This window comes from Myiozetetes cayanensis, unplaced genomic scaffold (assembly GCF_022539395.1).
Source record: "Myiozetetes cayanensis isolate MyiCay16 unplaced genomic scaffold, myiCay2020 scf6-25, whole genome shotgun sequence".
Classification (NCBI taxonomy): Eukaryota; Metazoa; Chordata; class Aves; order Passeriformes; family Tyrannidae; genus Myiozetetes; species Myiozetetes cayanensis.
In genome coordinates this window covers 5,903,869-5,918,517 of record NW_026087853.1, presented here as the reverse complement: position 1 = coordinate 5,918,517, position 14,649 = coordinate 5,903,869, and the positions used below count along the sequence as shown (strand labels likewise).

Sequence of the window (14,649 nt, the reverse complement as noted above, 5' to 3'; positions counted from 1 at the left end):
ACTTTTGGAGATCATCTGATCCAATCTCCTACTCAAAATCAGGCTAAATTCTAAGTCAGGTCTGATTTCTCAGAGCCTTGTCCAGTCAAGGTTTGAATCTCTCCAAGGATGGGGGTTCCTCAGTCTCTCTGGGCAAAACATTCCAGGACTAAACTACTGTCCATGGGTATGTCCTTGTGTCCCGAGTCTTCCTTCTGTTACAATTTAAACCTAAATATGGTAAGAAATGCTGCTTATTTGTCCGTGGACTCAGTTGACTTTTGACAGCAGAGGTTTTGAAGGTTTGCCTTGGCAACAGTTTATTGTGTGACCAGTAATAAACTGCAGAAAACTTTTTTTTAAGTGGCATGGAGGAATTAATAATAAGCAATTATTTGTTCAACACAAATTACAGCGGTGATTCCAGGACTGATACTCTACTTCTGAATGGTGTTGGTCTTACAAAAGCTCAGGAACCACACACTGCAGACTCATGCCCAGATCTGCAATAAATTAAAATTAAAAAAAAAAAAAAAAGAAAAGAGCCCCCCAGTAATACCTAATAACAATTCTGCTATTTTAGCTTGTGCTTGTGGTACTCCAGCCTGCATATGGTTAAATCATCTTGCCCTACTGCAATATACAGTGACATTTTAAAAGGTGACTCACATTTTAGGCAAATGAAGGGACTACTGCAGTCCTCATGTTTTTATCTTTATATAATTTAATCAGCTGTTCATCTGAACAGTTGGAAAGGATACATTTATGCAGCAATAACTTCATCTCTTGTGGTAAATATTTTCCTGTATCGAGTCTATCTTCTGATACAAATCTATTGAATATTGGCCTACCTTGACCTAATTTGAAATGAATAAGAACACTGAGGTTCCAAAGGAACCCAGCACACACTGGGTTCACTGTCATACAGCAAGAAAGTCGGTCTTAAGCACTTTTACTTGTGCTGCTGAAAAAGGATGACAGACAAAGACATGAGTTAGACACAATATCTGGTTTTAATATTATTCGCACTGTTGTAGGTTTTTTTCTCGAGCATCGATAAATCCATTATACATATCAATTATATGCAAATATATAATACAAACATATGTGTACTCTACAGATCCGACATTCCAATGCATATGTTCAATTTAGGTAAACAGCTTTATTTTAAAAAGGCTGTTTTTCTTTGAGCATTTAACAGTCTTACAGCACTTTCAGAAGCAGCCCAACTTCTGAAAAAATATTATGAAAAAGGGATTTTATCTATGGAAAACATCCACAATCTTCCTCAAGCAGACGTAAGCAGTAGGAAATCCTGACCAACAGGATCATGTGTCCTGGAAAGCTCTCCTCTCCTCTCCTTCAAGATTTATCCTTCATTAAGAGGAAAGAACCCTTAGGAGCTCTCTAAGTATGAAGTCCTCTATAATCCTCAGCAACTAGTTAACGTGACTTTTCCATATAACAAGCACCACAGCTGCCCTGTTAAGATACAGCAACACGTAGGGCTTTAATGCATTATAAGGGATTTTGAACCTGACTAATGTATCTGATAATAATTGGGTTCCTAGTCACAAGCAGAATTTATGTGAAACCAGGGATTTCCTACACAGAAAGTTCACATTATTACCTCTGGTGTCAAAAGCTGCAATGAATTTCCTCGTGAAAGAGCGTTAGACATTCTGCAGTTCAACAGTAGTCACTAATAGGTTTGGGTGGCAGCTGTTGTACATCTGAAGCTAACAAATGTTATGTGACCAGAGATGACTGGCACGACATGTGGCCGTAGCCTTTTTATAAAGTTATGTTCTCAACTATTTTAAAAATGCCCACAAAAGTCCTTCAGAAATACTGTTCCCAAGAAGTTCATGGAAAACTGATCCTTTAATACTTACACCACTCCGTTAGTTGCATATATTCACACATTATCACAGAGTGATAAACTCAAGTTTAAACAAAAATAGTAATACAAATTCATCCCTAAGTCATTTTCTCAGCACTGTGACTTGAGGCTGGATTCATTTGCTACAATGGGCATATATTAAATTTCCAGCAATCAATTATCATTTCAGCCTTTGTATCTGCGATCATAAATTCAGGCACATGCCCATATGGACAGACAAAGTGCAAAGACAGAACTGTCTTCCAGAAAAATTCCAAAAGCAAGTGTGAAGATCAGTATCACTCCCTACTCTGTCCTCATTCTCAAGCAGTACAGGCATTTTTAATCTAGCTAATACTTTCCCAGTCTTCCTGGAAATTTTACCTTCATAATCTTTATATTGATAAAAAGTGTTGCTATCCTTTTATGTCCCTCACAGGTACCTACACACAAAAAGACTCATGTATGGATTTAGAGGGCTCCAACAGAGCACCATGTCCAAAATGCAACTGATTTTACTTATTTCAAGCACAAGAAAAACACATCTCTTGACATGGTTCTGGTTATGTCACAAGTGTTTTTTTGCCATTGTGTTCTGCCCCATTTTTTACATTTTATAGATTTAGAAAAGCTTTTTCTAGGAAAAAGTTGTTGCCTATGTTTTTTATTTTTATCATGAGCAGATAAACTAAAATATTTATGTGTCTTTTTCTAAAAAACACATAAATATTTTAGTTTTTAATAACTCTGAGACTAGGTCTGTTTCATATATACCTTATTTGTTATAATCTTGTATGAACTGATCTTTGAAGTGTCAGGAGTTAGTTGCTTTTCTTCCCCAACAGAAGAAATACAATTAGAGAGACAGAAAAAAGTCCTTCCTTCAGGTGATATATTCCCACTCAAAAAAGAAAATTCCATACAATCCGAACTTTCATTTCCATCTTCTATGTAATCACTAAAATGTACAATAAATCATGTGCTAAAACTCAAATATTTGAATAGTCAAGCAAAGTCAAAACTCACTGAAAACATAATAAACCGTTAGATTTTAAAACTTCTGCTAATTCCATCTAAAACAGTGAAGAACTACCTGTAAGTATAACAAAAGAAGTGAGAACTGAAGAGGAAATTGGAGGGGAAAAAACATCAACATTTGACCAATGGAAGAGAATACAGTACGAAATACAACATAAAGACAATGGGAAATAATGTGATTCCATCGTTACCTGTCATGTGCTCTCATAAAATCCCAGGACTTCTTTGTACCATTCTGGGGAGAAAAAAAATTTAAACATCCATCAGTCAAGTTAATTCCAAGTGAAAAAAATACTATAATGAAATTTAACAAAATTTAACAGGCATTTCTTTGAAAACTTAGTATAGCTGGTTTTATTTATGAGACCATCCTTCTGTGTTTCGACAGTAAGTACTACAGATGCCGAGAACTGTCTTAGGACAGTTCAAAGTCTTAGATCCAAAATATCATGATGACAGCTAATGCAAGATTATTGTAGTCTTCAGGCCCAATTTTGGGCACAGCATCAACTTCAGATGCCCAAGCTAATCATTCAAGGTGTCATGAAGCCAAAAACAGCCACGTTTTAAACAGTAAAATAACCCACAGACCTATGTTTTCCATGTCCAGAAATGGTCTGGGGTGGACAGCTTGGCATTTACCTCATAGCTAAACTCCTGGGATCCAGGAACAAGACATCCTTCACTCTCACCCCTTACAAGGCCCAAAATAGCAGTTTTGTCCACACCTAACATACTCCATTCTACACAGCAGCTGTTCCTCTGCACTGCTGGTGGTGCGGAGAGCACTGTCTAACAGCAAGCAGGTTTGAAGTCACAGCACTCACCCAAGAACTGGGAAACATAAAATGGATTACTTTCCCAAGATGGGCTTAAAAAGAATGATATCCACTACAGCACAGCCGAAACCGACCCCTGAAAACAGGTATTTTTCCACAGTTATAATGAACAGGTATACACTTGCTTACATTTATATCTTCTATAGTCACCTATAGCAATTCATGCACACCAGTTGGAGCCATATATATAATTCCTTACCCTGCTTATTAGAAGTGTGATGTATTTCAGCTGAAATACGAGTCAAGAGATTTCACTCCCAGGTCAGTTTTAAGTCTATAAGAGGAATCAGAACACAACCAGAGGAAATTCTTGTGGTGGATACCTTTTTCTTATTAGCAACACAAAAACTAGACCTGCTGAAAACCTACAAACCCAAAATATGCTTAATGTAAAAAGCAGCACTCAGTTTCTATTATAAAGTATGGTTAAATGGATGATCAAACCCTGAGCAACTGGTTAATGATTTAAAGCAGGTAAATGCGAGCAGTGAAAGAAGAATCAAGTTCAGTTGGTGGTAAAGGTGCCAACCAATATAGACAGGCCTTTCAGCTCTATTACAGATGTCATGGCTACCAAGTACACAACAGCTGGTGGGGATTAGATAACAAGCACTCTGGTTCAGAGATTAAGCTCCCGAGCTTTATGAGTTTACCAAGCTTTTTGGAAGAGTGACTGTTTGCTTGCTAGCTGGGTTTTGCTTCATTCCCACAACTCTAATTATAAACAGTTGTTCACCTCAAGAGAAACTCTAGTCTACGCTTCCATTGGTGCCTGCACATACCTTCTGTGAGCACTGACAGCGACCAAACGTCTGCATTACGGGAGAAGCCCTCTCATGGTTTAAATGCAATATAACATTGAAAGAGAAATAAAGACAGCAAATTCTCAGGGTGAACTGAAATGTTAAGGCTGAGTGCTCATCCAATCCATTCCACCTGGGGAGAGATGGAGGAACAACTCTGATAGGACTATGACGCAACACACAGTTGCAATACTTGAATGTAATAGCATAGGCTGTATTGTATGGTAAGATAATTTAAGGTATTAGATGTGTAAGGTCAGCTCAATCCTTCTGTAGGTTTATTTCTAACTGTATGGCAGGATTTTCTCTTGTTTGCAGACTGCTGGGCAATTTTCCATTTAACTTGAGTTGGAGAGCTGTGGACCAAGAATAATGTCTTCTGCATATAACTTCATATTGCCTCTCCAGTTTCAACCTTCCCCTGCCCAAAATGTGCTACCATCATCCATTCTACCTTTGTAGTGTCCACTTGGGAGAAATGTGGGTGCCCAGCTGATGGAGAAGACAAAAAAAGCCCGAGTCAAGACTCTCCTTGCATTCATTTAGGCTGTTAGTCCTGTGGTACTACTTTCGAACATACCATCCCAGCAACAATCTTCCCGGCTCTTTCCTCCTGCCATCATTTTGCAAATTATAGACCCTGATTGCTTTGGAGCACTTACGAGAGTCAAATAGCTGAGGAAAATTACACCCTAGAGATTCACCCTCATCCAGATGGGATCCATCAGATTTGAATGACCTCTTCTCAAGGATGAGCTCCATTACCATTAACAGAATCTACCTCACAGACACGCTCATAATTTTTAGCAGAAAGTAAAAGAAATAACTTAGCACCTAAAAGGAAACTAATAAGAAAATAAAATCTGTAATTTTCTATTTTCTAAGCCCACATAATGTGCTCTCTCTAGAACATGATTTGATTAGTTTAAGACCCAAATTCAAAACCAGGCACTGGCTAAATTAATTTGAGTCTGTCCGGTCAAGATGTTGGTTAGCATCATACACTCTTACTGGACACTGCTTGTTAAGCTATTTTCTGCCTATAGTTGAATAATAAAAAAAAATACTTCATATGATCAACCTGCACCTGTCCAAATAAATAAATCAATAAACAAATGAAACATTCCAACATCTCTTTGTTTACAGTGGCAGAAACTCAAATGAGCACCATTCATGCCCTATTGTCCAAGTCAAATGTAATTTGAACCCAACCGTATGGAGTTGAGTTTCTATTGTACCCAAAGCATGGTTCTTTCCTAACAGACTAGTAGGAAGGTTGCTAATTATTAATAGCATGTAAACAGTTACCAATGGTTCTTATGGTGCTTTACATACTTCACAGAACATTAATTCCAGCCAGTTTCTAACCAACTATGTCAAGCTCTATGTAGTATCTCTATCTTATCTTTAAGACAAAAGTACTAATTGCTGGACTGATCAAGATTCATGCTTTTAAAAGCCAAGTAACTATGATTACTTGTTAAACTGTTCCATTCCATATTATCCCGGCCTTTGACAAGGCTCTGCTATTACTGCAGTTACAGACAGCTGGAAGATTAAAAGTATCAATGGTCAACATCACTTCTGAAAAAGAGAAGTATCCTTGTGAAAGACAAAAGCTGTCTCAAATTCGTAATGCTCTTCATCTTAATAAACATATATAATTGCATTATTACAAAGTAGTCCATTCTGTGATGTCTAAAAAGAACAATCACAGTGTCCTTCAATGCAGTGAGAAAAATAAGTATAAATCATTGCTGGGAGATCTAACACTGATGACAGAAAAGAGAAAGGATTATACAATTACATTTGAGAAAGATTTTAAAAATTATTCTTCAAACAGGAAACGTGCCCTGTGATGTTTTATAAAGACAAACACGTCAAAATTATTTTATACTTGTTTTCATCTGTTCAGAATAGCTGTTCTCATACTGCAACAACTTTGTGTAACACATAATCGATTTGGTAAATCTTTAATCACAGAGTAATCACACTCTAGTTCTGTGCTCAGTGATCAGGTTCTGTGATGTTGCAATGCTGAACTAGTGCATATAGTATGTGTAAATTAATAAAGCTGTATTCCAGGAGAGGCAGCATGTGAGACAACTTAGTTTCGGGTTACACAGAAGACAGATCACTTACATAAGTACTAATTGCATAAGAAAGCCATATCAGGTCAGATGAGATGTCCATCCTGCCTGGCATCCTGGCTCTAAAATTTAAGAACAGAAAAAGCATACAGCAATGCTTTCCCAGAACACTCTTACAAGATTTTGACAAAAGACAGCTGAAGACTGGTAAAAGACAGTCCCTCAAAATGCATCCAAATTAAACAGTCCCCCACTGACCCCAAAAGGAAGCAGAAACAGCCATTTCTATACTATTTGAATGTGTGTCACAAGTCCTGCTCATGTTTTCTCTAAGACTGACATGACAATGGCATGACAATGGCATCAATAACTTAGTCAGAATTACAGCACCATGCTCCCAAGCCTGACAACCTGCACAAGGAGCATCAATCCCTTTTGGATCGGGTGATTCCAGGACAACCAGGCAGAGCAAAGAGCTCTGTTAGACAAGTGTTGACAGTGGATGCAAGTTCAGCAGATGTGACTCCTACCTGCACAGAGCTGTTTATGTCACTCACGCTTGATCTCCACATTCTCTGTCCTGCTTCCATCCTTTAAATCATTTTCCTAAGACTCTTCCTGCATCTGCTCAGTGCCATAATTACAAGCAGGAGCCTCTTCACACCGTCTGTTATGGATAAGTCAGACTTGTCTGCAGCCTATCAAAACACCATTCTTTTTCCCACCTACACTCTGTCTGTCTCTGGCTAAAATGCCTTAAGAATCACTGTGCCAGTGATATCACTGTCCTTTGCTTTCCTCCACCACCTCAGGCAATGTAATGTCTGAACAACAAGGTCAAACTGCTGTCAGAATGCCTGTGCAAAGGATAAACTTCTGCTTGCTAGAGAAACTCGCCTAAGATTCAGTCCAGGCTGGCCCATAAGGAAGAGAAAAAGGACATGCTGTGCTGATGATGTAGAAAGAAACATCCCCTGGTACTGACTGTATGGTGACACTGGGTGAGCTCCACATGTGACAGACCCTGGACATGGTCTGACACAAGTTACTGGGAGTTTCTACTCTTCATTTGGGGTAGCTTGAATGCATTCCTTCTCCTTTTCCCTGAGGGCAGGGCCCATGCAGAGTCTGCCACCTGAGAAGCTCTTCAACCAGCTCATACATAGTGTGATGTGTCTCCACAGGTACCAATGACACAGTGTTACACTGATTCCATCCTGAGCCTTCAAAAAACCCCACCCCAAACAAACCAACCCCCTCACTCTGGCTGAGGTTTACAGCTCTCCTGAGACTCACAATTTCTCTGTAGGTGCAGCTTTTTCAAATTGAGGGAATAAGTACTTAAACGCAATATTAAAGAGACCGATGTAGGCTTTTCTTTACGAACCACGTCCAAGGACCTTCCCAAAGAATGGGATCTTTCTTATAAATAATATAAGTGAATTAGAGCTCTGGTGCCCCAGTTTGAGATGAGGCAGAGAAAGGGACAGTGGTGCAGCAGGCCATGCCATGCAACTTATGGTAACCTTGGTACGGTGCCATACAAAGGGCTGACACAGCAGAAGTCTGTAAAATCAGGAAGGACACTGAGAAGGAGAATGTGACAAAATTGTTCTCTATTTTTCTAATACAGAAGCACTACTTCATAGCTGGCTACCTGAGAAAAAGGCTGAGGTTTATCTGGGCACTGACCTGTCTCCTTTCAAGTCCTGCAGCTGTACAGAGAGGTTTGCCTTGCTTATGTATGAAAGAATTAACTGACAGCTTCTGAAACAGCTACATATGAACTGTATGGCATGTATGTTTTAAACATGCAATTAAAAGCTTATACTTCTTATATTTTATTGAAAGTTTTATTCTGAAGAGTAAACTGAAAATGTGCCAGTGTAACAGGTGAAAGAATGCTCACAAAACCTCTTTAAATGTTTCCTTTAACTCTACGTAATGGTAGTTTGACAACATTATAGAAGGGTGCATAAAATAAATGCAGATTTACAGTCACAGATTTCCTGTCATTACTCTGTTAGGAGTTCAGACCATTCAAAAAAACCCCAAAATTTATGTTAGATTGGCACCGATTTAATGACTTCTTCAATGAACTCTGGACAGACTGAAGCAGAAACAATCTTTACTCAATATCTATCTAAAGCTTCTCCTGTCTTATTTACCTTATTGAAGTATTTAATAATTTTTAAAGTGACCAAATTAAAGGCACTGCCTTGTGTCATCTCCCATCGTTTATCCACAGAACACTTCTGCTTGGACAGACAAAGTCTGAGTGACCAGGAACTGTAAAGTTACACCAAAAGCACCTCAGCAAAAAGGCTTCACACCTTGTATTACATATTTTTTAGGAGAATGGTAACAGGCTGTGCAGGCAGATCATTTCAAATGCAGGAGACATATGTCCAAAAGAAGCAAGCTAACTTCACATATGCCACTAAAAGAGAAAGAAAAAAAACCTGCCCGTGACAATGATTAACTCCTGACTGTTTACATTACAGGACAGACAACATGACGTTTGGCGACCCATTGTGAAAGGCACTAAACATATGTAGTGGGAACAGTTCCTGTTCAATGATCTTACAATTCAGTTAGAGCCCAGACAAAAGTTGGTGTAAACAAACAGAGGCAGTTAAGAAAAATGACAAATACGTTATGGTATAGATAAGCTACGTGCACAAGTTATGAGGGTTCAAATGGCAAACAGTCACGATCCCCTGGTCTCTACCAGTTGGACTGGGTTTAAAGCAGTTACCCAAGAAGTAAATGTTCCATATTTGTGAAAAAATCCAATTTGAGAACTTGAAGCAATTATAACATAAAAATAACTCTGTCCTTATTGCTCCATTTACTCTGTTTCCACAGCCCTGAGACACAAAAGCAGTTAATGTCCTTAATGCAAAAGGATAATGAGCATTCTTCATGTAATAAAATAATTAGACTATAGGTACAGAAAAACAGATAAGAGAATTAATTGGTAAATAACGGTCTTAAACCAGAGTCAGCAAGGCCAAGCAAGTGTGCAGTGCCTGTTTAATGATTTACATGGAATAAGGCAGTAAAATTCCCTAGAGGAATAATGAGGTTTTGCTTTTTTTCTGTTCTCAGAAAAAAATTTTAAAGGTAGGAGGGTTATGTTTTTCTTGAAAAACTTGTGTAAAACTTTATTTTCTATTGCACTTACTTTCACATTCAACCAGTCTTCTACAGGTGGATCTGCACAGTTTAATATCAACGTGAACAGCAATGCCTCTATCTGGAAACTCCCCACACATTCTCCTGCTGAGGTGTTTATCTGCTGCCTAGAACTGCACGATGAGAGAACACCAAACTTGTCACTTTATTAGATGGGTTTTCATCAGGTTAATTCAGATGATTAGTGTGCCTGGGGAATCAAGTAACTTTTGGAGACAGACAAAAACCTGCACCAACGCATCCAGCTCCCGCTGCCTCCTACCATCTTTATCTCCTTAAGTGATCTTAGCTTAATGCTTTTCACCCATATCCCCCTTTTTATGATCAGTAAAAGCTGCCAAGAGATAAATTTGCAATAAAAGAAACTCAGTAATTCAGTACTTTCTGGTTTATAACATATATGGTTCTACAATGGGAAAGATGTGTATTAGCTGCTGCTTCTCAAGTCACAATTCATGGGCTAAACACAGGGGACTTCCCTTATGATAACCCCAAAAAAGTCAAGCCCTCACCCCTCCGTAAATGAACCTTCCCCTTCCTTTCTCCACTTACTACAGAAAAGCTGCTATCAGTTGAGATTTCCTTGTTACATTTCTTTTTTCAGCTTAATGGAACCTGATGTCACATCTATAGCGGTTTTCAGTAGAAACATATGAGGATTTATAACCCAATATAAACCATTTCTTGCCAGCTGAATTATTAATGCCGTAACTCTCTGTTATACAGAATCAATACAGAATGTTTCCAGCGCCCACAGAAGCTGCACTTCCAGGACAAAATCAGGGCTTTATGCTTCTTGCTTCCCTATCAGACAATTACTCACCAAATTACCTTGCACTGCCTGAACATTTTTCATAGTATTTTCAGTACATGCCATGTACAAAACCAATGTGAATAAATAAATAAATAAATAAATCATCAGCTTTGACCCCCAAAAATCCAGAGTTTGGGAATTTTTTTTTAAAGAAATAAAGCATTAGTAGTCATCATCATGCTGTGAAACCTGTATGAAGAACAGAAATCAAACAGAAAGACAGCTAAAACAAGTTTGGACTTCTACAGTTTTCCAGATAAGAATAAAATAAAATACCTGTTCCATACACTTCTAAAGTTCCATTGCTTCCTGTTGAATTTTTTTTTTTTTGATTGAGTTAGTGGGGTGGTTTTTTTGTTTATGGAAGCCAGAGAACTGCCATGCTGTTCCTAAAAATCTTCATCCACAAAAAAACCCAGTGCAAATGAACAGTCAAAAAAACCAATTAATATTCAACTTTTTCATCTCGAGGAAAAATTCTGTCCTGAACAGACTATTTTTCATCTGAAATCTGTTTGAAATATCGTGATTTTTTTGTCTACTTTAAAAGTTTGATTTGTGGTAAGCATGAAGAAAGCTGTCTTCTTTTTATATAATTACAGACTTCATAGAAAGCACTAGATATCTTTCAAAATGAAAGCACTTTCAGCTGGCATGAAACCATGCAACACAGTCAAAAAAAAAATAAAATCAATAAAATCACTTTAATTTGCATTAGCTGAGTGGCTTTTTTTTTTTTTTTTCTTTTTGAATGTATACATCAGTACTGGGGAATTATCTTATGCTGGGCTATCACATGACATAACTACTAATTCAAATGCAAAGTGTTGGCATTGAACCCTCTCAGTCCTCGGGTGCAGTCCCAAAACAGTGCAAGTAATGGAAAGCAAGGCTGCTCCTTTTGCTATCCCAGCTGCTCATCTCTGCTCTACCCCACCATTGACATTTGTGTAACTACACAGGAAGCTGGTTCTGGGAACTGACCTAATTAAAAAACAACAACAAAAAAAAAAACCAAAAAAACCCCAAAAACCAGTGCTCTAACAAAAAAAAAAAAAAGAAGAAAAAAATTGTATTTAGTAGTCAATATGAAAGTAATGCCATTATATACATTGCAAGGTTTTACCAGTGACTATTAAACAGAGCAACCTTGGTTTATCCACAACTACTCCAAGAGGACAGAGATGCATCTGATAGAGAGTGTTCTACAGAGAGACACATGCACACAAAAAAAGCCTAAATTACAATTTCACTCCACACCCACTAATCCACTCCATCAGACTGCACACGCTGGAGTAAATGAAGCCTCATCTTCAAAAGCAATTTGCAGAATTACTTGCTGATGTTGAAAAACTACTTCAAAAGAGTTTAAGTGTTATGGAATTTTACTGTTTTTTTAAACAAGCCACTGTTTAAGCTCAAGAGGAAGGGGGGGAGTGTTTGCTTTTTAAACAAAGCTTGCAAGATTTCATTACTAAACTATCCAGAGTGTTTATTTTAAAAGCATCATGATTACAAATAATGGCGATTTGCAGTTTTTAACTTCCTTATTCAAATATTTCTGTGAGAAAGGACTGGGTTTAATGCACCCAAAAATACACAAACTGATGACTTTTTAACAGCATTAAAAGTGAACATTCTACCTGGAGCGCAAATACTACTTCTGCTAATTGGCTTTAATTGGCAATATTAACAATTCCAGAGGTAAGACTAAGCAGCAAAGCTCAGGGGGACAAATCACCCTGCACACTAGAGAAGGACATGCCAGTCCCAGATGACACAGCAGTTCTGGACAGCGCAGGACAAAGTTTCTGCGGTCTCACAAACCCTCATTTTAGGCCTTGAACAAGAGGCAGGAGTGCTCAGCTCTGTGTGACAGCCAACTCTTTGAAGCATTGGCTTCTTATCTGAAATTAGCTGGAAGACATAAAGGTACTTCTTGAAGAAACCATAATGTATTCCAGTGGAGACCACACCAGGGATACCTCAGGAGACATAAAACCTAAGGTCATAGACTGTAATTTTTACAACCCATATCAATTTTCTCTTCAAAGTGAGGGTTATTCTGGTAGGAGTATGTAATGAAACTGCAAACAGATGGTTATAGCAATGGAGTTTACTGTTCAAAGGTGCAATTTTTTCACACTTTGGGAGGTAAGATAAACAATGGAGAATGCATTAATTTATTCAACTGTTAATGCAGTACTGGGCCAAGCCACTTTGTTCATTTTATGTACATCAACTGCCAGAACAATTACAACTGAGATACTTGATGTGTAAGTAAACTTTCTCCTATAATCCTCTGGAAGTTTACTTTTCAGGTCACAGTTTGTTTTTTGTGTGTACTTTTCAACAATGGAGTTGTTGCAGTTTAGCTTGGCATTCAGCTATCAGTGAGATCGCTTACCTTTGAATGAAATCTATAAAACACGAGAATTAAGCACATGTAAATACACTAAACCGAGTCAAATCTCCTTTCTCACCTTGTTTTTCTGTTTTTGATACCCATCATTATCAACAAGAATTGCATATAGAGATCAAACACACTGTATTCCAAGGCAAATCCGTAGTAGCACACTGAAATCTATACTGCAAAGAATAAGGACACAGTGCATGCGTTCAGAAACACGATATGCACAAAGGTCAAATTTATGACTTTTCTCACATCATTTTACTGCCAAGCCAGCATATTATTTAAGGTTATAAGTTGAGATACAGATGGGGACTTCCTAGTACTGAGTTAAATTCAATTCTATACAAAGGAACCGATTGCTAACGGGTGGAGTTTTCAGACTCCAGTGTGATTGTATACAAATGACAGAATTTCAAGCGAGTATTCAACTACTCTTTTATTTAAATTCTTATCATGTTATTGAATTTTGCTGCATGTATTTTGCCATTTTCACTGAACTCTTTTCCCCTTTGAAGTCTGTGACACACTCGCTTATTTTGCAGGGATGAAAAGAACATGCACTTTCCATAGTTACAAAACTACTAACACTACTTTTTCCATAACATTATAGTAAAACATAAAACCTGAAACTTTGCCTGGACATAGTTAAGGGATATATTACTAATAACAAACAATGTTTTAACAGAAGATAATATAATTTGCAAAAACTGTGCATTCAGATGATGACAGCAAAATACTGTAAATAAGTGTTGTACTTTCAAACAGAAGTATTGCACATCTCACACAGCCACTTCTATCCACACTTACTGAAAACCTCCACAGCAAAGGCCATTTCTCTAATCTTTTACCAATATTTTTCTATTCTTGTTAAAGAAAAAAAATCTCCCACAATATGCAGCAACTATAATAAGAAACACAGATAAAGGAGGCTCCAGCTCAGAGAATAAAAACCAGGTAACTACCTCAACCAGAGGCTGCTGAGAACTCCTGGGTGTTCCCTACCTCGTTTGTTTTTCTGGAGTTTTCCCTATTTGTATAAATTGTTGCATGTTCATTTATGAAATATGAGAAACAAACAAACAAACAAACAGCATGGCCTTCGTAGTTCGGTAATAACTGAATCTGGAAAACACAGACACAGGTTCATATTCCCACTCCAATTTATAATAATTCATGAACAACTCACGAAAGATGAGATTTAAGAAAGCACTTTTTAGCATTCAAGGCCCTCACTGGAAAGATGGAACAACTTAATTTAGACTTTACTCTGGACCACTGTAATTTCAACCAAACGCCAGAACCCCCAAACAGCATCTAAACACTTCTACTGAATAATGTCATATTCTGTGGTGGGATTTAAACTGCAATATTTGACTAAGAGTACAGAACTATTTCTACCTGATGGGGCTTTAGTGAAAATCAGTGAGACTGATTCCTGAAAATTCCTTTAGAAAACTTAAAATCCTAAGTTACTAATGACAACATTTTCCAAACCGCTAAATTTTGCTGAGACACAGATAACTGCCGATTCTTTTGACCACAAAGTTACCAAGTTATAGGGCCTGAATGAAGTTCGACTAGTGATATTTAATG

At 37.7% G+C, this 14,649-nt stretch overlaps 1 protein-coding gene across 1 annotated transcript in view; it reads right to left on the bottom strand.

Annotated features, from left to right (window-relative positions):
- Positions 1-14,649, bottom strand: part of NUDT14 (nudix hydrolase 14) — a 60,605-nt gene that overhangs the window by 29,889 nt on the left and 16,067 nt on the right. The window contains exon 2 of the mRNA XM_050335533.1: positions 3,091-3,134. Within this exon, the coding sequence (XP_050191490.1) occupies positions 3,091-3,134 (44 nt within the window). The remainder of the gene's footprint in view (positions 1-3,090; positions 3,135-14,649) is intronic.